The 26,436-nt window shown below is 46.4% G+C and overlaps 1 protein-coding gene, 1 long non-coding RNA gene and 1 pseudogene across 52 annotated transcripts; 1 reads left to right on the plus strand and 2 right to left on the minus strand.

Annotated features, from left to right (window-relative positions):
* Positions 1–18: 18 nt before the first annotated feature.
* Zfp94 (zinc finger protein 94) lies at positions 19–21,506 on the minus strand. Of its 50 annotated transcripts, none has more exons than XR_015635366.1 (6): positions 21,400–21,506; positions 18,506–18,571; positions 16,343–16,425; positions 12,954–13,080; positions 6,957–8,658; positions 19–1,980 (listed from the first exon to the last, which is right to left on the minus strand). XR_015635366.1 is itself a non-coding variant. In XM_087581482.1 (5 exons), the coding sequence occupies exons 4-5, from the start codon at positions 13,075–13,077 to the stop codon at positions 7,346–7,348; spliced, it is 1,437 nt and encodes a 478-aa protein (XP_087437608.1). In that variant the 5' UTR covers positions 13,078–13,080; positions 16,311–16,425; positions 18,542–18,571; positions 21,400–21,506; the 3' UTR covers positions 6,564–7,345. The 50 variants fall into 50 exon arrangements, 21 of the variants coding, with proteins under 21 accessions (XP_087437608.1, XP_087437585.1, XP_087437543.1 ...); XR_015635360.1 differs by having other exon boundaries at positions 16,311–16,425; XR_015635386.1 differs by having other exon boundaries at positions 12,944–13,080; positions 16,311–16,425.
* Positions 1,117–1,965, minus strand: LOC134484465 (intraflagellar transport protein 81 homolog; annotated as a pseudogene).
* Positions 21,507–21,639: 133 nt separating the features above from the next.
* On the plus strand, positions 21,640–26,021 carry LOC103691053 (uncharacterized). Of its 2 annotated transcripts, XR_015649862.1 has the most exons (4): positions 21,640–21,716; positions 22,458–22,611; positions 24,404–25,674; positions 25,750–26,021. It is a non-coding gene; the product is annotated as an uncharacterized LOC103691053 (long non-coding RNA). The 2 variants fall into 2 exon arrangements; XR_015649868.1 differs by lacking the exon at positions 25,750–26,021 and having other exon boundaries at positions 21,640–21,726; positions 24,404–24,572.
* The last annotated feature ends 415 nt before the right edge of the window (positions 26,022–26,436 follow it).

The raw sequence follows: 26,436 nt of genomic DNA on the forward strand, positions 1-26,436 counted from the left end.
AAAACATCCACATAAAACTTTTTTTGAAAAATCAAAAAATAAACTATTTATTGGTGTGTTCATGTATGCGTGGGGGACAGCGTACAGGAGTAAATTCTCTCCTTGCACTCACTTGTTAGGTTGGGCAACAGGAGTGTTTTACCTGCTGAGCCACCTTGCCAGTCCTTGAAAACTCTTAAAGGCCCAGAACAAGACCAACTTTTAAAAAGGAACAAAGATTCAATCACGGTTCAGCAATTTAAATAGAAATATGAATAGCGAACAAAGATGTTTATCTTTAGATAGGTTTTTTTAAAGAAATGGATGTAAGCAAAATGAGCTTGTGAGAGGGGAAAACGAGATAAAAACAAGAGAAAATGCTAACACGCGAGAACCTAACTGTACCTGACATGCTGATGGGGAAAATACAGAATGAACAGCTGTGCTTTGTTTCAAGTTGTTCTTAGGAAAGTTAAACATATTGCCATTAATCAACATAGCAGTTAGCCTAGAGGTAAATGGCTGTTTCACGACAGTAACCAGTTCTCCTAACTCCCGCTTCGTGTTTCTAGCCCAGCCCCTTCAAACATTTCTCCCAACCATTCCTCTCTGTTTCCCAAGGGTGTAAACAGTCCCTCCTCCCAGTTTCCCCAATTCTAACTGTTCCAAACTATAGCGACTGTTGTAGCCCTATCTGCTCAGCTCAACTGCTCCTGGCTCGCTTGTCTCCTAGCACCCTCTGTCCCAACTGCCCTCTCCTGTTGTTCTGCTAGCCCCGCCCCATTTCCATGCCAAAGCTTCCTTCTCATTGGTCTCCTGAAGTTCCTCAGCTTGTGCTGCTTCACAAGAAATGATGGATGCCTGTTACCTATACAGTGAGAGCTTGCCTTTAGTTAATTGGCTCGCTTCTCATCGTTTTCTTTTCAAGCAACTGATCTCCGTGTTTATTTCACTGACTTCAGACTTAAGTTGGAGATAGTCACTGTGGACCACTTTCGACATAAAAATAAATGAATGAATAAACAAACAAATGTAATTCTTGCTTCTTGCTAATTATTTGGGGAATTTTTCAGTGACCACATATGAACTAATTGTGTCTCCTCTAGCCTCTGCCCGCTGCCGCACGCCACATTCTTGTCAGCTGGCTCCAACCTCTTTACAGTCTCTACACCACGCGAATGGCTGATTCCTTTTCTCCTGTTTCTGTTGTGCAAGAAATTCTTCTCTTTCTCAACTCAAAGCTGACTTGCTATTTTAAGCATCGGCTGACGATTCTGAACAGTCTTCGCCCTCTTCTTCAAACATTCAACTCTCTTAATGAGATGGTCTTTTAGTTCTTCCATTGCACTTGCATCCCTTCATATATCTGCTGTAAAAAAAAAAAAAAATCCAGATGTTTCCAGCTGCTCACATGCTTTCTGCAGCGTTTTAAAGGCGCCCGCCCATCAGCTCTCCATATTGCTGATTGGTATCAGCCGCAGTCTCATCTTCAAGAACTCACTTGGCACCTCCTGTTTTATTTTTCAAATGAGCTAAATATGTATGTCCCCTCCTTTTTTTAAAGTTCATCATTCATCTGAAGAAGCCAGTGACGCAATGGGTAAATTACAGGTTTATTCCAATCATCAAACCCTAGAAAGGTCCTCTTGCTTGCAGCCTTTCCCCAAAGGTCTGTATTTGAGGATACCAAAAAGTTTCAAAATTCTGTTGGCTGTCTGTTCTGGCATTTCCTCTCTGATAGCTAGAACATCATTGAGAACTTGAAACAGTTGCATTGACCCCAGGGGCTCACATGTGACTAGACTATAGTTCTTCTTAAAAGGGTCCTTGTTAAGTGAGGATCTCCAAGATGAATTTGATTTGGTCACTCGTGGTTAAGTCTTATAGCTTAGAATTCAAATTCTCCTCAGGAAACCACTTCCCCAGGCTACAGTCATCAGTGAGACGGAGAGTTTCTAGAGACCACTCCTTGGCACTGGTTGCCATTCGGTGATGTTGTTTCTGGAAAAAAATACAGAGAGGAGATTCCATCCATTGTCTAGGTTATAAATTAAGTCAAGAAATAGTACAGTCACAAAAGATACAGATCAGAAGAGATCCATTGTAAGCCCTTGCGTGATTTTCAAAAGTTAATGGGAGACGTTAGTTGCCTACGGCCCATCATTGGATTAACTCCTCAAGAGTTAAGAGAATTGTTTCCAATGTTCAAAGGAGATTCAGTCTTAGACAGTCAAACAGCTAACAAAGGAAGCAGGGAGTTAACTTTTAGTAGAAAAGACCCCGTAAGCTGCATATGTGGCTCTCATAGATCCAACTGGACTGTGTTTTGGTTATTTTGCCTACATTTTCCTACTGGGCTCATTGTGCAATGGAAAGACGGTATCTTCTTAGCACACACACAAATTAAAGACTCATATAGAAAAAGGTTTTGATATAATTATAAAAAGAATAAGACGACACCAATTGTCAGGAATAAACCCAGCAGGAATCATAGTGCCTCATAATAATTCCGGGGTTATGTCATCATGGGTTCTCAATGAAGACTGGAGAAGAGACTTTAACACCAAATATCTTGAAAGCAAGTGACTTCAGTTTATAAAAAGAACCAATCAGATGATCCCTTATATAATAAAAGGAACACCGGTTCCTGAAACACCTACATTTTGTACTGATGTAAGTAAGTTGGGAATGGCCTGTGTGCTTCAAAATCAGAGTTATATGCAATCCTCATGGTATTCGATTATCCTGAACCTCTTAACACAATTACTGAGTCTCACAGGCAGAAAGGGTTATTCCGCACTCTGCTGACATTATTCCAGGTAATTCAGAATTAACTATGTCAATCGTGCAACTGCAACAGAATCAGAAATAATAACTACGTGTAACGGTCACTAACGCCTGTCTCATGCAGGCTTGCTAGGTCCCTCAGCCCCAGGAAATGAAGGAAATAGCCAAATATTAATAGGAGATGTGTTAGAAGCCTCAAAATTTCATGGAAAACACCATGTTAATGCTAAAGGTTTAAAGAAAAGCTTTTCTATCCCTTGCCGACAAGCCAAGGAAATTACAAGAAAATGTCCTACCTGTTCTTCGTATAAACAAACGACATTACCTGCTGTAAGTAACCCTAGCGGTGCCAAAAGAAACAAAACCTGGCAGATGGATGTGCTTCCTTTTTCAGAGTTTGGAAAATTGGAAGTCTGTATGCCATGCCACTGATACATACTCAGGGTTTCGATGAGCAGCTAACTAACTGCTTTGAGTTCTGAGAGGCTGCATCTGTGCTGACGCATGCACTGGAAATGGTGGCAACTATGGAGATGCTGAACAAAAGACTCGCAGTGCCGCTGCATGCGTCTCCAGTGAGAAGAGGCAATTCTTTGCATATTATAAAGCACATTACAGGTATACCACACAGTCCTACAGGTTGAGCAGTTGGAGAAGGATCCAATTGCACAGTAAAGGAAATGCTTATAAAACAAAAAGACAGAATGAAGACCCCACCCCAAACCCCAGGGATAAACTAAACTGGCTCCGTTCTGGATGTTAATGAGAAAGGGACTGCAGCGGCTGAGAGACGAGGGCTATAGAAAAACTGTGGAGTTAAGTCATCCTGTATACTAAAAGAATGTGTCAACATCTGAATGGAAGCCAGCATGTGTTTTGCACTGGGGACAAGGGTTTGTTTATATTTTCACAGGAAACAAAAAGCTATGGATCCCATCAAAACTGACAAAGCTCAGAGTTGAGCAGGGGAGGTTTCTGAGAACCTTGGCCACTGACCCAAAAAGAGGGAAGAAGAGAGACTTCCTTGCCAGATGGAGAAGCCCAGACAAGAAATGTTCAGCACCTGACCACTGACAGGCCAATGAGCAGGACTTTGGTCTCCTGCCACTCACAGTGCAGAGCAACAACCGGCCATGAGCAGGACTTTAATAGACTATGATGAATACTGCATCCTGCATAGCCCAAAGTCAGAGCGGCAAGCCAAAGGTTCACAGAGCTGGGGACAGAGATTGAAAGAGTGGAGAAGCAAAAATCACAACAGTAGCATGGCTTCCAGGAGCGCCCTTTGAAACTTCATAATTAGGAGCTCAAACAAATGGGGGTAAATGTACTGTGAATTGTCTTGTGCACCTGGCCCTTTAAAGGACCTGAGTTGCTAGTCAACTGGCCTTTAAGAGTTCTTAGCTGGGGCTGGAGAGATGGCTCAGTGGTTAAGAGCACCAACTGCTCTTCCAGAGGTCCTGAGTTCAAATCCCAGCAACCACATGGCGGCTCACAACTGTCTGTAACTCCAAGATTTGACACCCTCACACTCAGATATACATGCAGGCAAAACACTAATGCACATGAAATTTAAAAAACTAAAAAGAATTCTTAACTGTTACACTGCTTGACCCTTGACCTTCAGTGTTGGTTGTCTCTTGGATTTTTGGGAATAGGGTAGGATATAAAAACACCAGCTGAGGATGAGGGCTGGCTAGCCAAATGACAAAAGGGCCGGACTAGCAGAGCAGAGGAAAAGGGCAGAAGACATTGCTAGAGACAGTTGAGCTAGAAGTTGAGCTGAAGAAGTTGGCTAGAACGGTTTTAATTGGGAGCTCTTAGCATTGGGACCATTTAAGCACACTGTTGGGAAACTGAGAGAAGAATGCTTGCTGAGGAGAAATGTTTGAAGGGGCTGGGCTGGGAACTGAGATGAGGACTAGGAGACAGTTAAGAGGACTGGTTACTATTGTTTTTAAAAAAGGTAGGAATTTTACATCTAGATATGTATGGAGGCAAAGGAACCCTTAGGTTGATACAGAATATGGTTTTCATTTGTTTATAGCTGTTTTTTTTCCCCACAATTACAAAACCTTGAAACCCAAACAAATGTGGTATATCATTCAAAAGAATAGTATTCGGCAATGAAAAAGAATGACTGTGGTTCTAAGGACTGAAGGCCATGGTAGAACACTTGCTTATGTATGGAGCCATGTGTTCAATACCTAGTAAGCACTCCCCAACAAGATACACACAAAATGGATAAATTAAAGAATTATACCACTGTAGGGGTGGGTACACACCTTGGATTCCAGCATTCTGGAGGCAGAGGCAGGTAGATCTCTGAGTTTAAGGCCAGCCTGGTCTACAGAGTAAGTTCCAGAACAGCCAGGAGAAACCTTGTCTCAAAGAACAAACAAACTAAAATTATACCAAGTGAAAGAAGTCAGAGGCAACAGGCCACATAGGATAGGGTTGCACTTACACCATTTTGGAAAAGTTCAACAATGCAAACAGAACGGAAGTCAGTAGTTATCAAGGGCAGAAAGGGGAGAAGAATTCAGCAGCGAGGATGCTGAACCTTAAATGTCTTGGTGGGAGCTACCCCAAAGTAAACATCTGCCAAATCTACAAAGGTATAACAAAGTCAGTCTTACTGAATATAGTCCCATTAAAATCAGCTTAGCTTAAATGATTCCATATTTACCTCTGATCTCACTGAGGGAATGTTAGTCTTAAGTGAATGTTGAATTTTGTCAGATATTTTCTGAAGAAATTGAAAGGGACCAGTCAGGGGGTTGGGGATTTAGCTCAGTGGTAGAGCGCTTGCCTAGGAAGTGCAAGGCCCTGGGTTCGGTCCCCAGCTCCGAAAAAAAGAACCAAAAAAAAAAAAAAAAAAAGAAAGGGACCAGTCAGACTCCATGTGCACAAACGTCCTGCATCTGAACAGTTCCAGAGAATGGATGTGACAAGTCTGTGTAACCCATGCTGACACTGAAGGTGAGACCGAGTGGAGATGGCCGTAAGTCGTGCTTCTGTTTGTCAGAAGCAGTGTATGCAGCTGGCACTGAGAACCTCGGGAGTGTATGCATTAGTCACAATTCAGGAATAAAACTGAGGTCTGAGCCTGTCTGACTGCATACAAATATACGTAAATCAGTGCAGGGCGAGCATCCAAGTAAGACGGCCACAACCCACTGCTCTCGGAAGCCACCAGTGCACTAAGACTCTAATAGACATCAGTAGACAGGCTCCACTCGGTGGGGAAATTAGCCTGTTTAGATGACTTAAATGTCTGCCAACCCCGTAGGAACAATTTATAGGAACTTTAGTCAGAGACAGATTGAATAAACTTTTCACCACCACCTCTTTCTAACTTTTTCCTTTTTAATTAAACCAGATCAGGGGAATGTTAGCATTTTGTCTATGCTCCACCCCACAGCTACCTGGTAACAGCCAGGTATGCCTGACTCACTATAAAAGGGGCTGCTTGCCTCCTCCACCCTCTCTCTCTTGTTCTTGCCTTCCTGCTACTGTTCTGTCCTCTTATCCTCCCCCGCCACCCCTCAAGGTGCTCATGGCCAGCCTCTACTTCTCTACTCTGTCTCTCTGCCTTTCTCTGCCTCTATTAACCTCCTAACTCCCCTCCCCGTGCCCTGAATAAACTCTATTCTATACTATACCACTGTGTGGCTGGTCCCTCAGGGGGAAGGGATGCTTCGGTATGGAGGTAGTCCTTGGGTGTATAGGTGCACAGTGTAGATATACAACTCAAACGTTTACTATTAATCAGAAAGAAATGTATTTTGAAACAATTTCAATAAGTGATAATTTATTAACCACAAAACCAAATTTGCATAGTAGTGCCGTGGAACACGTTGTGTTAAGGGGAGGAATGGGGACGGGTGAAATCACGCCGAGACGCAACGCAATCCGCAGCAGACTAGCTTGATGCGTGAGCACTGAAGAACGAGAATGGGAAAGGACCGTAAGTACGGCGCTGTGCTTCAGGAAGAGCAAAGCAGTGCGGTTTAGAACAGGCGACGACGCTGGCCCTGAGCGGAGAGACTTCAGGCAGCGCCCGTGGGCCCTGTGTGTGGCGACTGTGACATGTAAGGGTTCACACCGTGTGTTCTGAGGAAGGCTACAGTGAGGTCACACAGGTGCGGCATGGGTAAGAGCTGCCAGAAGCCCCTCGGATTTCTTACCTGATGAATTCTGAGGTTTTGGTCACTGGATGTGCAGAAAGCTTGTAGCGTCCCTAAATATCCCGTGACTGTCGCTTACAGTTATGAAGCCCCACGTGTGGCCGCAATCAGCAGTGTAAGAACGTTGCTCCTGTGGAACAGATCCGGTCCCTTCCGTTGAGGGACCTGCAGGTCACACTCCACCTTCCCACAGTTCCTGTCTCCGTGGATTAAAGGTCAAGGTTCTGACCAAAGTCTACATAGCTCCAACTTACAAGGCTTCTCTATGTGTGGTCTCCCAAGCCTCCCATTCCAATCAAATACGGATCCTACAACTCCTTTGTCTGCCTTGAGAACTCTAAGAATTGGGACCTTTCAGCTTCCAATTTGAAATTCCAAAATATAAAACATCATAGAGTTTGTTTCCCCTGTGAGCCTTCTGACGCAGGGAAATCTCTGCGTCCCTCGTCCTCAGCATGGACTCGCTGGTGAATCAGGAGGCTTGAGCTCCAGCTGAAGCCTTTCCCACACTCCTCACACTTGTACGGTTTCTCTCCCGTGTGGACTCTCTGGTGGGCTTTGAGGTATGAGCTCCAACTGAAGACTTTCCCACACTCCTCGCATCTGTACGGTTTCTCTCCCGTGTGGATCCTGTGGTGGTCGTGGAGGTAGGACCTCTGCCGGAAGCGTTTCCCACACACGTCACATTGATACGGTTTCTCTCCTGTGTGAACTCCACGATGAGCTAGAAAGTTGGACGCCCGACAGAAGCCTCTCCCACACTCCTCACACTGATAGGGTCTCTCTCCAGTGTGGGACCTCTGGTGGGCTTGAAGGTGAGACTCTACACTGAAGCCCTTCCCACACTCTGAGCACTGATACGGTTTGTCTTCACTGTGGACCCTCTGATGCACTTGGAGAATTGAGACTCGACTGAAGGCTTTACCACACCTCTCACATTTATAGGGTTTCTCTCCTGTGTGGATTCTACAATGAACGTTAAGATCTGAACTCCGGCTGAATCCCTTCCCACACGTGCTACATTTGTAGGGTTTCTCTCCCGTGTGGCCTCTCTGATGGGCCAGAAGATGGGAGGCCTGGCTGAAGCCTTTCCCACACTCCTCACATACATAGGGTTTCTCTCCCGTGTGGACTCGTATGTGATTGTTAAACTCCGAGCTGTGACAGAAACTCTTCCAGCAAGCGCCACACTGATAGGGCTTGTTTCCAGTGTGGCCTCTCTGATGGTCCAGAAGAGTGGAGGCCCGAGTGAAGCCCTTGCCACACTCCTCACATTTGTAGGGTTTCTCTCCAGTGTGCCTCACCTGATGGGCTTGGAGACCCGATAACCGACAGAAGGACAGGTCACATTTTTCACATCTATACCTCTTCTCTCCCACAGGGGATCGCCCATCGGCCTGACGGCGAGAGTCCCAGGAGTCTTTCTCACTCCTCTCCTCTCTGTCAGGTTCTTCACCACCATTTAGTCCGCAGTGGAGTCGGAGCCGTGATTTCTGACTGGAATGTTTGCTGTACTCCTCGTCGTCACGATTGTCTCGTTTCACCGGAGAGCCATGTTCTCCGACACGTACTCTGCAATCTCGAGCCTTGGCTAACTCCCTTATAACTCGCTGCCAGATCTGTGAGCAGAAAAGTTCCTCGTGTGGCAGGTGCCTCAGTCCCACCTCCTCGAGAGACTCCGTGTCTTCTAGATTCTTGCCTCCTAAAAACATAAAGAGAATTCAGAGAGAGGGAGGGTGTGTGAATGCTCTGTTGTCTAATGCTGGAGTGATACAGTTAAGACCACAGCCTGGGGCTGGAGAGACGGCTCAGTGGTTAAGAGCACTGACTGCTCTTCCAGAGGTCCTGAGTTCAGTTCCCAGCAATCATCTGTAATGGGATGCAATGCCCTTTTCTGGTGTGTCTGAAGAGAGCAACAGTGTGCAGCAGACAGCTATAGCATACATAAGATAAACAATTCTTTTAAAGATCACAGCCTAAGGCTTCACTGAGCTGGAGAAAGGCTCCCCTCTTTTTAACATCCAGGATCTTGTCATCTCATGATGTGCCCAGAAGCAAAGGTCAATGCTGCCGGGAGGCAACTAGGTCATGTGGGTGGAGACCCCAAGAATAGGTTAGTGACTATTAAAGAGGCTCCTTGACCTTCAACCCAAGGAGACACAGCAAAGAGGTGTGGGTAACCCTGGGAACAGTCCCTATCAGGCATCAGATCTCCTGATGCCTTGAACTTGGACTTCCATGCTTCTACAACAGTGAGACATAGTTCTGCATGTGTTTCTTTTTTATTTTATGTATGTAAGTGCCTGCCTGCATGCGTGTCTGTCCACCACATATGTCCCTAGTACCCACAGAGGCCAGAAGAGAGTTGTCATCATGTCCCCCACAACTGGAGTTACAGTCAGTGGTGAGTCGCCATGTGTGTGCTGAGAACAAAACCAGGCCGCTTAACCGCTGGGCCACCTCTCCATCTCAGCTGTTTTGAGAAAAGAACATGTGTATGTGCGTGTGCTTGCGTGTGTGTGTGTGTGTGTGTGTGTGAGTGTGTGCACATGTAAGTGCGTGTGCCTGAGATCAGAATAGAGCACTGGATTCCTTGGAGCCTGAAGTACAGACATGAGCCACGCGATGTGGGTAGGAACCAAACTCCGGTCTTCTGCACGAGCAGCCGGGCTCATCACTTCTCCAGACCCAGGACCCCGTTGCTTATAGGTCACTTAAGCCCATGGGTTGTTTATTATTACTATTATTACTATTTTTTTTTTGGTTCTTTTTTTCGGAGCTGGGGACCGAACCCAGGGCCTTGCGCTTCCTAGGTAAGCGCTCTACCACTGAGTTAAATCCCCAGCCCCCTATTATTATTATTATTATTATTATTATTATTATTATTATTATTATTGGTGGTGGTGGTGGTAGTGCAGGGAACTAAACACAGAGTTTGTGCTCACGATCTTTTGTTACAGGTGCTAGAGGCTACAGAGTTCAGATAATGAACATTAACTTCTATCTGTCTGTCTGTCTGTCTGTCTGTCTGATTATCTACTTATCTATCTGTAAAGGCACCTAGAAAATTTAAATTAGATATCTTAAAAATGTCTTGATGATAAGTTGTCGAAAGAAAAAAAACCTTTCTACACAGTGCTTTGATTAGTCATTTTAAATTTGCCAACCATTATGTATCTTCCCATCTAACACAGCCATCATTAACTCATTCGTCCATTAACTCACCCATTCATTAGCTCATCCGTTCACTCAGTGGGGATTCACAGCACAGCTGCCCTCCACAGCAGACGGCACTGCGCTGGGAATACAGTGAGATAAGGGCATGGTAGGAGCGCACACAGCCATCAGCGGCCAGACAGACAACAGAACAGGGGAAGGGAAGGGAAGAGGACGAAAAGGCCCCTGGTGTGATGTAAGAGCTTAGACGAGACCATCATGATCCCGGAGGGCTCAGGAGGGTCTCAGGTTAAGAACGCTCTTGCCAGTTTAAAAGCAGGCGAGGAAGCAAGAGCACGTGTGGATACAGCAAGGACACCAGTGTGGGTAAGGCTGGGAGGGTAAGGAGTCGCAGGCCATGTCTACATAGTGGGAGGATGGAGGGACAGACACACGGGCCACCGTAAGCCCCAGATTTGACTTCGCTGAGTTCTAAGTCAGTAGGTACATCAGTCACAGGAAGCTGTGATGTGGCTGACGTGCAGAGGAGCCAGTGAGAGTGGAAAACTGACGATAAAAGCCCAGGACAGTAGCACCAGAATAGTACAGACCCGGACAAGTCTCTCTGTGGCCTTGGCACCAACACTGTGCCCAAGATGACAACTACACAGGACAGACTCAGAGCCTCCATGTCTGCACCTGCAGGGTCACCGCCATGGGTGGCTCGCCACAGGTAGTCTACCCCTGGGACCTACATGGGGGAAGCAGAGAAGCGACACCCACAAGTTGTCCTCTGACTTCAACAAGCATATTGTGGCACACGTGCCCACCCTCGCCACACACCATACACACTGCACATGCACACTCGTGTGCACAGACACACACCAGTGTGTTTGCCAAACTTGATGTTTTTGTCTGTTCTGTTTCACAAAACAGGGTGTGTATGCTGGCTTCCCTGGAACTCGCTCTGTAGACCAGGCTGGCCTCAAACTCACAGAGATCCACCCATCTCTGCCCAGCTTTCTAATATTCTGTGTCATAAGAAATGTGTTTTATGTAAAAGACACAAAAGATGCAGACATTAGCATGAATGTTAGAAAGGTTCATTTTCACCATGACTGGTCAGGCCTGTAATCCCAGCATTGGGGAAACTGAGGTAGGAGGGTTACAGGTTCAAAGCCTGCCCAGGAAACAGTTCTAGATCAGCCTGATTGATTGATTGCTATGGAGCCCTTGTCCCAGAAAAAGGTAAAAACAGTTTTAGGAATATATCTTCATGGCAGAGTGCTTGCCAAGCACACACAAGGCTCTAGATTCAATCTCCATCACTAGACACACACACACACACACACACACACACACACACATTCATACACTCACACATATATACACTCACATGTATATATACACACAAATGCACTCTCACATACACATACATACATACACACATATATACATACTCAAATACATATACACGCACATACACACACTCTCATATACACATATATACACACATACACACTCACACATAAACATATACATACATACACACTCACACATCACACATATGTACACACACATACATTCATACACTCACACATATACACACACAAACATATACACATACACACACACACATACACTCATATACACTCACGCACATACACACTCACACATACACACACTCACCCAACCCCCCCAGTCACACACTCTCACATATACACTTACATACATATTCACACTCACACATCATACACTCACACACATGTTCACACACACTCGCAGACAAACATACCATTTTCATTTGGCAACAAGCTATACTTTTTACTGCAATGAGAAGTTACCACCAAGGGCTCTGATTATTGCCCCTCCCACTGACCCTTTGAGACAGGGTCTCTCTGTGTAGCCCAGGCTGTCTTGGAGCTTGTTATGTTATAGGCCAGGATAGCCTTACAGTCACAGAAACCTGTCTGCCTCTGCCTCTGCCTCTCAAGTGCTGGGATTAAAGTTGTGAAGCACCATGCGTGGCTTTTCTGCCCTTTATTTTGGTAAAAATTGTTCATATGCCAGCAAGTCAGCTTTCAGTGGAAAGGCTCCTGCTGCCACGCCCAAAGACCTGAGTTCAATTCCCAGGACCCACATGGTGGAAGGAGAGAACCCACCCCACGAGTTGACCTCTGACCTCCCTATGCATGCCACAGCACATATGCATCCACGCACATACAAACACACACACACACACAGTGATTGTTTTAATTTACGGTTTATTTATTTTATGTGTATGAGTGTTTTGCCTGCATGTATGTCTATGCACCGTGTGCATGCAGTGCCTGTAGGGGGAAGACGAGGGAGTCAGATCTCCATGGAACTGGAGTTACAGGAACCTGGGAGCTGCCATGTGGGTGCTAGGAACCAAACTTGGCTTCTCTGAAGGAGCAGCCAGAGCTCTTAACCCTGAGCCATCCCTCTAGCCCTACAAAGTAAAGATTTTTTTTTTTTTCTCGGAGCTGGGGACCAAACCCAGGGCCTTGTGCTTCCTAGGCAAGCGCTCTACCACTGAGCTAAATCCCCAACCCCAACGTAAAGATTTTTAATGTTAAAAAAACTGTTCCTACATCCACGACATGTGTGGAGGGGATTACGATCAGAGAAAGCACACTGCCCACTGTGGTCCATGTACAAACCACAGGAATTAGCGGAGGGGGCGGGGCTGGGGCACTACAATGACCCAGCTCTGTGCCTCGCAAAGATTAAAACCCTGAGGCCCTTCAAGAGCTGCGTGCACAGCCAGGGCCACAGAGACTTTATGGCAACCACCGCTTGCTACGCACCCATCCTCACCCACTGAGAGCAGCATCCTGAAGTTCTCCAGCATCACCTCTCCGTACAGCTTCCTCTGGGCAGCATCCAGCAGCCCCAGCTCCTCCTCGCTGAAGACCACGGCCACGTCCCTAAAGGTCACCATCTCCTGTGACAGCAAATACATGACATCTAAATCTTTCGACTGAGGGTAGCTATGGCTGAGGTGGGGCTTGGGCCATGGAGTATCTGCCCGGCATCCACAAAGCCCTGAGTCCCACCCCAGTGCCACATACACTGGACCACACATACTCCCCCCTGCCCCGTACAATGCTTGTAATTCCAGCACACGGGAGGCTGAGACAGGAGGATGACTTGTCAGTTGGAAGTCACATCGACTTCCAGGACAGGATGGAGCCCTGTCTTAAAAGCATAAAACAAAAAAGAAATGTCACAGAAAGACCACTTTTTACATAAAGTCCCTATTCTTTTATGTTAAAAATGCCACGTCAACAAATACGCAATTTTTCTTCTGTGTTTTTCTTTTATCAGTATTCTTTCCCCAAAATGAACACAAAGATTCTTGGTTCTTCATGCCATAGACAACACTGAACCCATGACATAAATCTGGGCTAGTAACAGGCAGCTCAGTGGGTGAAGGAGTTTGCTGACAAGCCAGACATCCCAAGTTCAAATCCTGGGGGCCACCTGATGGAAGAAGAAAACCGACTTGTATGGGCTGTTCTCGAAGTACACTCCAATGCTAAAGAAATTAAGTGTTAAAAACAACTAAATCAGTGAAAACAACTTGATATTTTGTGATCACTAAAATATTTGTCAAATATTTACTAACCATGTTTATTTTCTATCTATCTATCTATCTATCTATCTATCTATCTATCTATCTATCTATCTAATAGACAGGGTCTCGTAGCTTAGGCTAGCTTCACACTTGCTGGGTAGCCAAGGATGACCCTGCACTTCTCTAATCTTCCTGCCTCCATTTCCTGGGTGCAGGGATCACAAGGGTGTGGGGCTGGGAATTGGACCTGGGGCCTCATGCATGCAAGGCAAGCACTCTACCCGTTAAGCTATGTCCCCAGCCCTGTGTTTGTTTCTCTTTGGTACTCTATGTACCTTTCTCATGTTTTAACTAGCTTCGTAAGTGTTGGTTCTGCAGTGCTGGGGACCAAAGCTGAATCAGTGAGGCAAGTGCTCTGCCCAAGGTAATCGCTGGCCTGCATTTCCACTCCTTAGCATCCATGTAGTGAATAGTTTGTATTTTGTATTATTTTTTTTTTCTTTTCTTTTTTTCGGAGCTGGGGACCATACCCAGGGCCTTGTGCTTGCTAGGCAAGCGCTCTACCACTGAGCTAAATCCCCAACCCCGTTTTATTTTTTTAAGACAGGGTTTCTCTGTATAGCTTTGACAGTCCTGAAACTCACTATGTAGACCAGGCTGGCCTTGAACTCACAGAGATCCCCCTGCCTCTACTTTCCAGGTGCTAGGATTAAAAATGCCCAGCATTTTTGTTATTTTTTTTAAATCTTTAAATATTTTTAATTATCTGTATGTGTGGCTATGTTATGTACAGGTAGATGCTGGAGTCCTCAGAGGCCAGAAGAGGACGTCAGATCCCCTGGAGCTGCAGTCACAGGCTCACTTGAGCCATCTGATGTAGGTGTTAGGATCCGACATGGATCCTCTGGAAGGGCAGCCGATATTCTGAAGTATTCTGAAGCACCGAGCCATCTTACCAGCCCTTGATTTTATTGTTTCGTTCATCCAATTATAAAGTGACAGTAACAATGAAAACAGGGGTGATTGATGTCTGGCATCCAAGAATTTCTCAAATGTCAACAACTCTCCTTAATTCTTCCTAAAAGAAGGGAAGTGGAACCTTTGGGCTGTGGTTCTCAACCTGTGGGTCGCGACCCCTTTGGGGACTGAACAGCCCTTTCACAGTGGTCACATATCAGATATCCTGCGTATCAGATATTTACATGGCGGTTCATAACAGTGACAAAATTACAGTTATAAAACAGCGATGAGGGGCTGGGGATTTAGCTCAGTGGTTAGAGCGCTTACCTAGGAAGCGCAAGGCCCTGGGTTCGGTCCCCAGCTCCGAAAAAAAGAACCAAAAAATAAAAAAATAAAACAGCGATGAGAGTAACTTTATGGATGGGGTCACCACAGCGTGAGGAGCTGTATTACAGGGTGGCAGCGATAGGAACGGTGAGAGCCACGCTGGCTTTGAGATGAGAAGCTGAGGCGGTGAGCCAGCTTAGGGGTGAAGGTGCTCTTGCCACAAAGCCTCATAAACTGATTCCATCTCCAGGCCCCACCGGGTGGGAGAAGAAAGATTCACAAGATGTCCTCCGAGCCCCACACGCACGCCAGGCTGTGGCGCACGTGCGTGTGCCTCTACCAGCCACATCCACTCAGCAAGTGAACCAGGAAATGGAAGTGTAGGAGCCCAACTCCCCTTCACCTTGGTCACTGTCCTCCTGGGGAATGGCTGGGTCTTAAGAAGGTGCAATGAAAGAAGAGGGGAAAAGAGAGCCCGGCCGGGGTGTGACTAGCTCAGGTGGCTGCCCTCCATGGACAGCAACTGTGCCCTTCCTCAGGGAGCCTGACTCAAACAGTACACGACCCTGCAGCTTCAAGCCCCTGGCCACGAGTGACCTGCCTGGCTACACACGCGACTACTGTGTTTCAAGCAGACACCCTTCCCTTTCGCCTCCGAATCTGCCTGTCATCCTGGGACAGTAGAAAATGGTGCTCACATCGGTACTCTAAAAAGCAGGCTGCATGGGTGGCCAGCTTCTCGAAGACATAAGAATTTGCACATTCGCCAAGCTAAGAGGAAAGCCATGAGAGACTTTGCCGTAGAAACAGAGACAACTGAATGAAGTCCCCGCCTCTGAGAGATGTAGGTAATCACAGTGCTATAATCAATGATACTGGGATTAACAGACTACACGAGTCTTCATTGCGGGACCAGAAATGGGATGCTATGGTGTCACACACCTGCAATTCTGGCCTTCAGGAGAGACTGAGGCAGGAGGATTGCTATCAGTTCAAGTTGGCCTGGATTATACAGTGAGACCCTATCTCAAAAATCATTATAAGAGCTAGAAATGGGCTAGTGTTTGGCACACCGGGGACCCTGAGCAGCACATGCACGCTAGCACACTGCTCCATGAAGGTTCCTCACATGTACCTGCAAAGGAGAAGCTACTGTGTGGCCTCGGTCCCAACACCTAACCTGCTGTGTGCTTCCTTGGCTATCGAAAGGACAGGAATAGAATGCCGGTCCCACGATTAAGGTGGGAAGCAAATGAACACAGGCAAGCGGCTCCCTCGGTGAGGTGCCTGGTATTTTAGGGCACTCTTACCAACAAAGATGGCAGCTGTTGTACCCACGCACCGGTGAGGGCAGAGGCAGGTGGGGGTCCCAGCACCCAGACTCATTCCACAGCCGGCATCCCAAGCCTTATCTCTCTGTTGCTTCTAAAGACAAAAAGAGACGGACAGGAGTCAGAGAAAGAAGCAGGCACTGGCAGAAAGTGGTGAGAGGCAGATACAGGTCAGAGCAGAGAGAGGTCAGAGTTAAAGGAAATACTCCGAGGAAACCTACACAGGGTACTGGGTGCCAGCACTCTCATCTGAAGGCATCGAGATGAGTCACTATCCCAAACCAGCCATCACCTTGACTGTAGATAGACAGACCGCCTCTAAGACAGGAAGTTAGCTATGATAGAGAAGGGATACCCTGTAACTAATTAGGGGTCCCACAGGCAATGCCAGGCATTAGCTATGTATCAAGTTACTTTTAGGGATCTGGGTCAAAACAAGAATGGCAAGACTTAACAAGGTTTCTTCCTTCCTCCCTTCCTTCCTTTTCTTCCTTATTTCCTTCCTTCCTCTCTTATTTCTCTTTCTTTCTTTCTTTCTTTCTTTCTTTCTTTCTTTCTTTCTTTCTTTCTTTCTTTCTTTTGTAGTGTGTGCTTGCAGGGCACATGTGGGGGTCACCAGAAGACCACCTGCAGCAGGAGTTGGTTCCTCTCGCCACATACACTCTGGGGGTGGAGCACTGGTCGCCAAGCTTGGCAGCAAGGACTCCTACAAGTCCCGCATCTTGCAGGCCTCTGTTCCTCTATTTGAACCTAAAGTTCAGTTGGTACCACAAAGTCAGAGCAGGAACTCACTGTATCCCTTCCTTTGTAAGTCCCAATGCATCGCTTCTCAGCCTTTTGGCTAAGATCAAGTGTAGTAAGTCCCAATGCAACCACCGTGGTTTGATCACCTTTCTCCTAGCCATTTCTTTTCTCTGGTCGGTTTGGGACAGGTGACTGAGCCAGGTCTATTCGGGTTTCCTGAGGACTCTGGCTCTAAATTGCAGGCAGTTCTGAACCTTAGTGAGACTATATCCAGGAAGGTATGACTCGAGGCCATGGGTCTGGGCTGTATAAGTTCTAACCCAACTTATAAACATTAATCGACCCTGCCTCAAGCCCTTCATTGTAGAGGGAAAAATTAGCAGAGTCATTGTATCTAGGGTAAACATCAGAATGAAATGGTTGTATTTTACAAGGTCTTGGACCTTGAAGAAATCATTGTAGGAAAAAGTGAATGTTTTTTGTTATCTATAAGAGTTGTTGGGGCTGGAGAGGTGGTTCAGCGGTTAAGGACTGCTCTTCCAGAGGTCCTGAGTTCAATTCCCAGCAACCGCATGGTGGCTCACAACCGCCTGTAATGGGATCGGAAGCCTTCTTCTGGTGTGTCTGAAGACAGCAACAGTGTACTCATATACATGAAATAAACAAATAAATCTTTTTTTTTTTTTTTAAAGTTGTTTTTCTGAGGGAGCTTAACAGCCTTTGTATGACTTAGGTCACAAGCCAGTCCTGGCAAACCTGGAGCATCTTGCACTCTTTTTTTTTTTTTTTTTTTATTAACTTGAGTATTTCTTATATACATTTCGAGTGTTATTCCCTTTCCCGGTTTCCGGGCAAACATCCCCCCCTCCCCTTCCTTATGGGTGTTCCCCTCCCAACCTCCCCCCATTGCCGCCCTCCCCCCAACAGTCTAGTTCAGCATCTTGCACTCTTGAGTACTGACTGAGACTGCAGGGTGAGGAGTTCCTTCAGGAAACACGGAGAGCAGATCTGGGTTTTAGTATGATCAACTTGCTTTACTCTAAAAATAACTGTTGTGTGACAGTCAATAAATATGCTTCTGCGTGGCTGTCTGAGGTTCCGTCCATCAGAGGCCAGACCTCCCTGCTGCGGCAAGGCCTTATTCTATCCTGGAGTGGCCCTCTTTCTTTGATTGTTCCCTCATGACCCTGATACTAACACTTCATCATTCAAATATGAAAAATATGCTAAATGTGGTGACATCTTTAATCCCATCACTGAGATTGACAGGAAGGAGAGGAGAGTGACTCCCTGAGTTTGAGGCCAGCCTGGTCTACAGAGGGAGTTCCAGGACAGCCAGGGCCATGTGGTGAGACTCCACCTCAAAACAACAACAACAACAACAACAACAACAACAACAGCAGCAGCAGCAGCATCCAGGCCACACTCACCAGGAGCCTTGCTGAATGAAGGAGTCACGACCTCACCTTCCACTCAGTCCTTGTCGAGAGGTCAGGCTGTGGAAGGAGAGAAGCCATGAAATAGGACAGTCATCCTTGACACCAAGCTGGAGACAATCTTCTCCTTCCTAAAGAGAACAGAGAAGGTGTCCAGGGCTAACCAGGATTGATGGGGACAGAAAGGAAGGCCAGGAGCACCTGGCTTCCCCCAGTGAGAGGCTGGACTGCTGGCGAGATATTAGTACCCACAAGAAGAGATTGCGATCTCCTGAAAAGAGTGGTCCAAGGCTGCCGTGTCTACTCTAACAGAGAAGACCCAACAGCTAATGAGAGGGCCAAGTGTGGAGGCCCAGGCCTTTAACCCAGAATTCAGGAGGTGGAGGCGGAGTGGAGGCAGGAGGATTGCTGTGGGTTTGAAGCCAGCCTGGTTAACATAGCAAATTCCAGGACAGCCAGGATTACACGGAGACTGTCTCAAAGTGGGTGGGAAGGGGGTTGGTGGTTGGGGAAGAGGTAAAGAACCCATCTGATGACAGACCTCTGGGGAAAGGTGCTTGTCACCAAAGTGATGACCTGAGTTCAGTCCTTAGGACTGACTCTTCCTGTGAGTCTTCCTCTGCCCTGCACATGCACAATGTGTCGTGTGAGAGTACACACAAACACAAACACACACATACCACAAATTATCATTGTGAAAAAAATTATTAAAGAGGAGCTTGAGAACCTGAATTTGGATCCCCAGTACTTGTGTACAAAGCTAGGCATGGCCTCTGCACCTGTAATCCTGGCACTGAGGAGGCAGAGACCGGAGGGTCACTAGCTTCCCTCCACAGCAAGTCTGCAGGGTCCATGAGAGACAATACCTCAAAGAAGAAAGATAGATAGTAGATAGATAGATAGATAGATAGATAGATAATAGATGATAGATAGATAGATATGATAGATAGATAGATGATAGATAGATAATAGATGATAGATAGAGATGATAGATAGATGATAGGTAGATATGATAGATAGATAGATGATAGATAGATAATAGATGATAGATATAGATGATAGATAGAGGTGGAGAGTGATCATGGAAGACACTTGGTATTGACCTTTGGCCTTCACACAAATACATATAAGCATGAACATATCAGCACATGCATGCACTAGCACACATCTATGACCCATCACTAAGTCATAGAAAGAGAAAGAATAAACGAACATGTATTTTAAATGGCTACACCTTTACAGGAGGAAACACACTTGGCTTGCTGTGCCTGCATATGCATGGTCAACAGACCACCACTGCTTCCTCCTTCCTCCCCTGAATCTGTAAAGGGGGTAGGAGTTGGGGGGGGGGGGGGGGCTGCACTTGATCAAACCACCTTGAGAGCATGCTGGGCTGGGGCTGGGAGCTCTGTTGTTTGGACTATCAGCTATCAGCTTTCAGGCTGTGTAGTTTTGAATTTTATGGGGTAACAGTCTTGATCTGAGTTTCTCCATTTTGGATCAAAGTGCAGAGAAGGAACCTATGTCTTGTTTCCATCAAAACAGCCACAGCCAAGCAACTTATTTTAAGTGCTATTAAAAGATATCGGCTGGGGTTGGGGATTTAGCTCAGTGGTAGGGCGCTTGCCTAGCAAGCGCAAGGCCCTGGGTTCGGTCCCCAGCTCCGAAAAAAAAAAAAGAAAAGGAAAAAAAAAGATATCGGCTGGCCTTTAGTCCCAGCACTCAGGAGTCAGAGGCCAGCAGATCTCTGTAAGTTCACAAAGCCAGCCTGGAACAGAAAACATAAGCTCATCCACCATATCACGTGTAACTACCTCACCAAAGGACCCGTATGTGGCAGGCACACTACTCAGTGGCCTGGTCACGTGACAGGAACCTTGTTCAGTGACGGACTCCAGACTCCTATCTTTGTTCCCAAGTCCAGTTCCCCTGATCCAACCTGTGACAATAAAGTCATGTGCGTGTATAACTGTATGCGGAGTGACAGGTGCTCTGTTATGTTAAGCTTAGAATAAAAGAACCCATGATTAATGGCCAATACCAAGCAAAATCGAGATTCCTTGGTAAGTTGCAGCCAATGAAACTGACACACTTGTGACTTTCTCACCGTTAAGACACGCTCCCCATTCCCACTCCACCCCCACCCCGCTCAACACCCCCTACCCACAGATGTGCGTATCATCGGATTTTCCCCTGAAGATCTGTATCTAGTCCTCTCCTGGGCTCTTCTCTGCACCTGTATCAGCTCTCTGCCTGCGACTCCGGGGAACATGTCTGAATGCTAAAGCATCTTTAACCCTCCAAGCACCTCCATAACCTGTACGCATGCGTGCATGTATAACTGTGTGCAGAGTGACGCGTGGTTTATCATTAGTTATATTAAGCTTGGAATAAAAGAAGCCGTGGTTAATGGCCAACTACCAAGGGAAATCGAGATTCCTTGGCAAATTGCAGCCAACTGACACAGCTTATGACTTTCTCATCGTTCAGTAAAATCTGACATCGTGGAAAGCCACAGATGTGTCCATTTATCCTTCTACAAGACAGGCTCCCGGCAAATCTCCTCCACCCATCCCAGTTCCCTGCAGTGTGAACATAGAACCTTCGGGACAGGGTGACACTAGCTACATCAATCCTCCAAAACAACTCTATCAGCATGGTCCTCCTATCCCAATTCCAGACAGCAGCGAAACAAGGTGTGATGCCCCACACCTGTTATCGCAACACACCGGAGGCTGAGGCAGGAGGATGACTGAGCTACGCGCTGAGACCCTACCAGTGCGATAGTATCTGTGGGATTGGAGGCAGGCTCACTGGAAGCCCTGTGCTTCCGTTTCGCCAGCTTAGAACCAACTCCCCTATGGCCGCCCGCCGCCGACCCGGCAAACCTCCAGATCCAGGGATCAGTCGAGGAAGGTATGGGAGAGAAGAGACTCAAGGGAGGACCAGGGGAGCAGATGCTAACAGAAACCACCTGGGAGACACTTCCCAGAATGCTTCGCATCAGCCACACAACAGAATCACGCGCAACGCACAGAGAATTTGAACTACACTTCCCAGAATGCTCCGCTCCCGCCGGCCTCAACTGAAGAACGCTCATAGCACAGAGACCCTGGACCACACTTCCCAGAAGTCTCCGCGTCAGCTCGCGGCATCCCTGTGTGCTAGATGTTGTGGAACAGTTGAAGAACACTTCTGGTAGTGGGTGAGAAAAAGTGGGTCTTATACTCGTTTCATCTAGTATATAGCAACTCTGTGGAGTGGGTGCGTGCCACGCATGTATTTCCTAGTCCCCTGCGGAACTTTTTATGTGATCTGCGAGATACTGGTGCGCACTATACAATCCATACTGATTGGTCCTCCTGCCTCACCTTCAAATGCTGAGCTAACGTGTGTCATAACACCACGCTGCCCCTGAACGTGACACGTCCCAGAGGACCCTGGAAAATTAAGAGCCCTCACCCCATAGGCGGCAATTTGGCCTGACTGTTGTCCTTATATACTTAAGTATATTTATACATATTTCTTTGTTTCTCAAAGAAACCAAAATTGCACATCACAGCCATACAATCCAGCCACCTTAAGCCTTCTGCTGGGCTGCTGCTTTAAAAACACAGCTACACTGATAATTCATATTCTCCTCCTCCTTGTCCCTGCCTCTCTCCTGCCTCGCTCCCTTCTAGATCTTCTGGTAATTAATCCACAGGATGAACAAGTTTGGTTTTCTTTGTTTTTATTTATCTCAAAGGACCACTGTCAAAAGTTTTTTTCATCCAAACCAAATCTCCAGTGTATGTGTGTGGCACAGAGGAGATGTTGTAACAGGTGCACGGAATAGCTGGGGAAAAGACTAGTTTTTATATATGACTGTCGTGACAATTTTGGAATTTTGGCTTCTTTGAAAAACACAGAAATAGTATAGGTTTGTTTTTTTTTTTAACCCCAGGTGTGGAATTTGTGGCCGCTTCAGATTGTCCACAGCTGCTGTGATTTGCCTCGTGCTCCGGCATCGGTGTGATTTTACCAGCTGCGGAGACTTTGTGGATGGCCTGACATTTGGACTTCTGGGGACTTTTCAGAATGCTGGGGCCCCAAGAGGGGTGGGTGTTGTTTGGTTGTTGCTGGTTGTTCAGTGGGGCTGTGGGTGGTTCGTTGGTTGGTGGTTGCTGGTTGTTCAGTGGGGCTGTGGGTGGTTCGTTGGTTGGTGGTTGCTGATTGCTGTTGGCTGCAGTTTGTTAAGTGGTCGCATGCAAAGAAGAAACAGCGAGAACAGCAAGGATCAAACTTGCCCCCAAGAAACTTGATGCCCCTGATCAGAAGAAAGTAGTCAATCAATAACATCCACTCTTTCACACACACACCCCAACACACCTTATTCAGGGATCTCTCCTCTCCTTTTTTCTCTCTTATCTAGTATTAGGGGGTTGAAAAGATGGAGAAGGGTAGAGGAAAGAACCAACAATGTAAGGGTTGGGGATTTAGCTCAGTGGTAGAGCGCTTGCCTAGCAAGTGCAAGGCCCTGGGTTTGGTCCCCAGCTCCGAAAAGAAAAAAAAAAAAAAAAAAAAAAAAGAACCAACAATGTAGCAAAAGACGGCTACAGTTGCCCATAGGGAAAGGCCCCACAATTCAGCCATGAAGTCAGCTGAGACTGTGGCACATGAGTTCACTACAGTCCAGTGGAGCTCGACGTTACAGCAGTGAACAACCGGAAAGTGAAGTTAGAGAAATGGCATCCCTTATTTATCATAGAAGAATCCCATGGGAGTCTATGTCTAACTTGAATAATGTGTGCAGAAGCTCTGCTGAAAGCTTCACATCTCTGGGAAGGAAACCTGGAGTCCTGGGGAAATCGTCCCACACTGACTGCTTCAAGATGTCAACTGCCCAGAAACTGAGTTATATATTCAGTGCAGTCCCAAACAAAACCAGAGTTACCTTTTTAAAAGTCGAAAAACTGATTCTAAAAGGCACTGAAACGCAAACACGAAAACTGGTCGGCTCCTGACGTTAAAGCAGAACCGAGTAAGAGCAGCACCTGTGGTCTTCATGCGGGCACTTCAGGGGCCCCAGGATTCTGCTTTTGAGGGAGGGACTTTTAGATGTAACCATTCCTTCCAGAATGCCACCCAATGGCAGCACCTAAAGCACCAATATTCACCACCCTAATACGAGGAAGAATATGACGGGATATTTTGAAAGAGAAGTGGTCCCTGGCATTGCAGATCCGCAGTTCTGCCATCAATGCAGGCTCTAAGCTCTCCTAATCCAACTGATCCATTAGCAGATGGTGCAGCCATGGAAGAGCCACAAAGCCCAAGCCGTGAAACAGTGAGAGCATGGACACGAATGACATTTAAGTCGATCAGAGAGATCATCAAGTGTGCATCACTCCTGTTCTGCCAACAGTTCTTACTTTTGTTGTTTACATTCAGTGAACACAGGCTTAGATTCATTCCAGATTAAAAGCCCAGGCCCTGGCGTCTTTAGCAAACCTGCCTTGTCCTGGTTCACCACTGCAGAGCATGAGCAGAGGCTGGAAACCTCATCCCGGTTCTTCTGAGATGTTGGAAAGCAGTGACTCTGCTTTGACTCTCCCCATTGTAGTTTAAGTACAAGGCACCAAGAAGGAAGCAGGTTAGCTGCCAAGGGTTTGAGTGGTTTTACCTTTTCTTGGGAGGGGGTAGTTTTATTTCATTGGTTCCTTTCTCCCCCCCACCCCCCGCCCTCCTATGATGAGACCTAACTGCAGTGATTAAACACAGCTAGCCGGCTTGTTTGGAATATGTTCTCTGCCAAGTCTAGATAGACAAGCCTAATTAGCAGAATCAAAGTGGGAACATTAAACATTACAGCCTTCACTAATAACACTGTGGCTTTGCTGTCAAGTGCAGATTCACTGCCCCCACCCTACCCCAAGAAGAAGGAGGAGGAAGAAGATGAAGAGGAGGAAGAGAAAGGAAGCTAGCTTGTGACCATTTTGTATGGCTTGCCTGGAAACTTCTGTAAATCTTATGTTTTAATAAAAAAATTTTTTTGTTATCCAAAAACGAAAAGAAAAAATGGTCAAGTTCATTTTGAGAAAGACTGGATTCCAGGACAGCCAGGGTTACACAGAGCTATCCCGTTTAAAACCAAAACCCAATAAAACAAAACCAAAGAGAACTCCATGAGAAAGACTGGAACTGGAAGACTCACACTGACTCCCATCAATCATGAAGCTACGCCTTTGGAACAGCTCTGATCACACAGTATCAGGCAGAATGACCCACAGGAGCATCTGGGGACGCAGAGGCCAGGAAAAGATGAACACACGGATTTGTCATACAAGTGTGACAGAATTCAGTACTGAAAGGGCAGTGAACTGGATGTCCGTATGACCTCACACTGATGCAAAGTTAGCCGAAACGGACCAGTCGTCGATGAGAAACTTCAAAGGCAGCAGGGACAAATGGACAAACAAAACCCAGATCAGCTGCCAAGCCCCATGTCCAGCAACTCACACCCATCTGTAACCACAACTCCACAGGACCCGAGGACTGGCAGTGTGGCACCTGCTCGTGATCGATCATATGCATGGAGACAGACACATATACATAACTTCAATTTGTAAAGCTTTCTGCAAAGCATAGCCCTACTCTATAACCCAGGAATAGATATTTATGGATCTAAATGCACTGTTATATTACATAGAAAACAGTATGACACACTCATAGCCGTCTTCTTCATAAATCACCAAATCTAGAAATCCAAACATTACCCAAGTAGTGAAAGAGTATATGGTCGTGGCATAGCCACACAAAGGAATGCTGTTCAGCAGCAAAGGAATGAGAGGGGGTGAACTCAGTGTAGAACGTTTGCTTAGTATGTGAAACTTGGGGTTCCATCCCTAGTTACCCTCCCCCAAAAGACACATAAACAACAACATAGATGAACTAAAGAACTCCACAAAGTGAAAACCTTAGATTCAAAAGGCCACTTACTACAGGACTCCATTTACATCTTGGAAGAGGTAAACTATTAGAAAGAAGCCAGATCAGTGTTTGCTATGGGTAAGAACGGGGACTAGAGAGGCTCTGGAGAAAGTCCTGGAGCTGTTCAAAAGCCTAACTGTGCCGGCTGGCCGGCAGCATTTTTCAAAACTTAGAATGACATATAAAAATCAGTTCCGGGGTTGGGGATTTAGCTCAGTGGTAGAGCACTTGCCTAGCAAGCGCGAGTCCCTGGGTTCGGGCCCCAGCTCCGGAAAAAAAAAAAAAAAAAAAAAAAAAAGAAAAAGAAAAATAATTGTTTGGGGCTGGCAGGATGGCTCAGTGGTTAAGAGTACTGGCTGCTCTTCCAGAGGTCCTGAGTTCAATTCCCAGCAACCACATGGTGGCTCACAACCATCTGTACTGGGATCCAATGCCCTCTTCTGGTATGTCTGAAAACAGCTACAGTGTACTTACATATAATAAATTTAAAAAAATCAATTCCACTGTAAATAAATTATTCATTTAGAGTTATTTTAAATGGCAGAAGTTCTCTTGGTCTGTCAAAAAGAGTCCTTTATTGTGAGGGGGTGTGGTGCACCTCTTTACTCAACATTTGGGAGGCAGACAAATTCGAGTTCCAGGCCAGCCAGAGACACAGTGAGACCCAACCTCCCGCCCAATTCTTCAATTACCTTTTCATTTAAGGGGTTGGATTACGTGCGCCATGGCGCAGGTCAGAGGACAACCTAGGGGAGTCAACCCTCTCCACCATGTGAGTGCTGGGACGGACAGAACTCAGGTCATCCAGCAGCAGGAACCTTTCCTTCCCCACCAAGCCAATCTCAGCAGCCCCATTTGGTTTCTGTGAGACAAGGCCCAGGCTGGCCTCAGATTCACTATGTAGTCAGTGTTGGTCTTGAACCCCTGATCCTGCCTCCTGAGAGCTGAGATTA

This window comes from Rattus norvegicus, chromosome 1 (genome assembly GCF_021556685.1).
Source record: "Rattus norvegicus strain SHRSP/BbbUtx chromosome 1, alternate assembly SHRSP_T2T, whole genome shotgun sequence".
Lineage (NCBI taxonomy): Eukaryota > Metazoa > Chordata > Mammalia > Rodentia > Muridae > Rattus > Rattus norvegicus.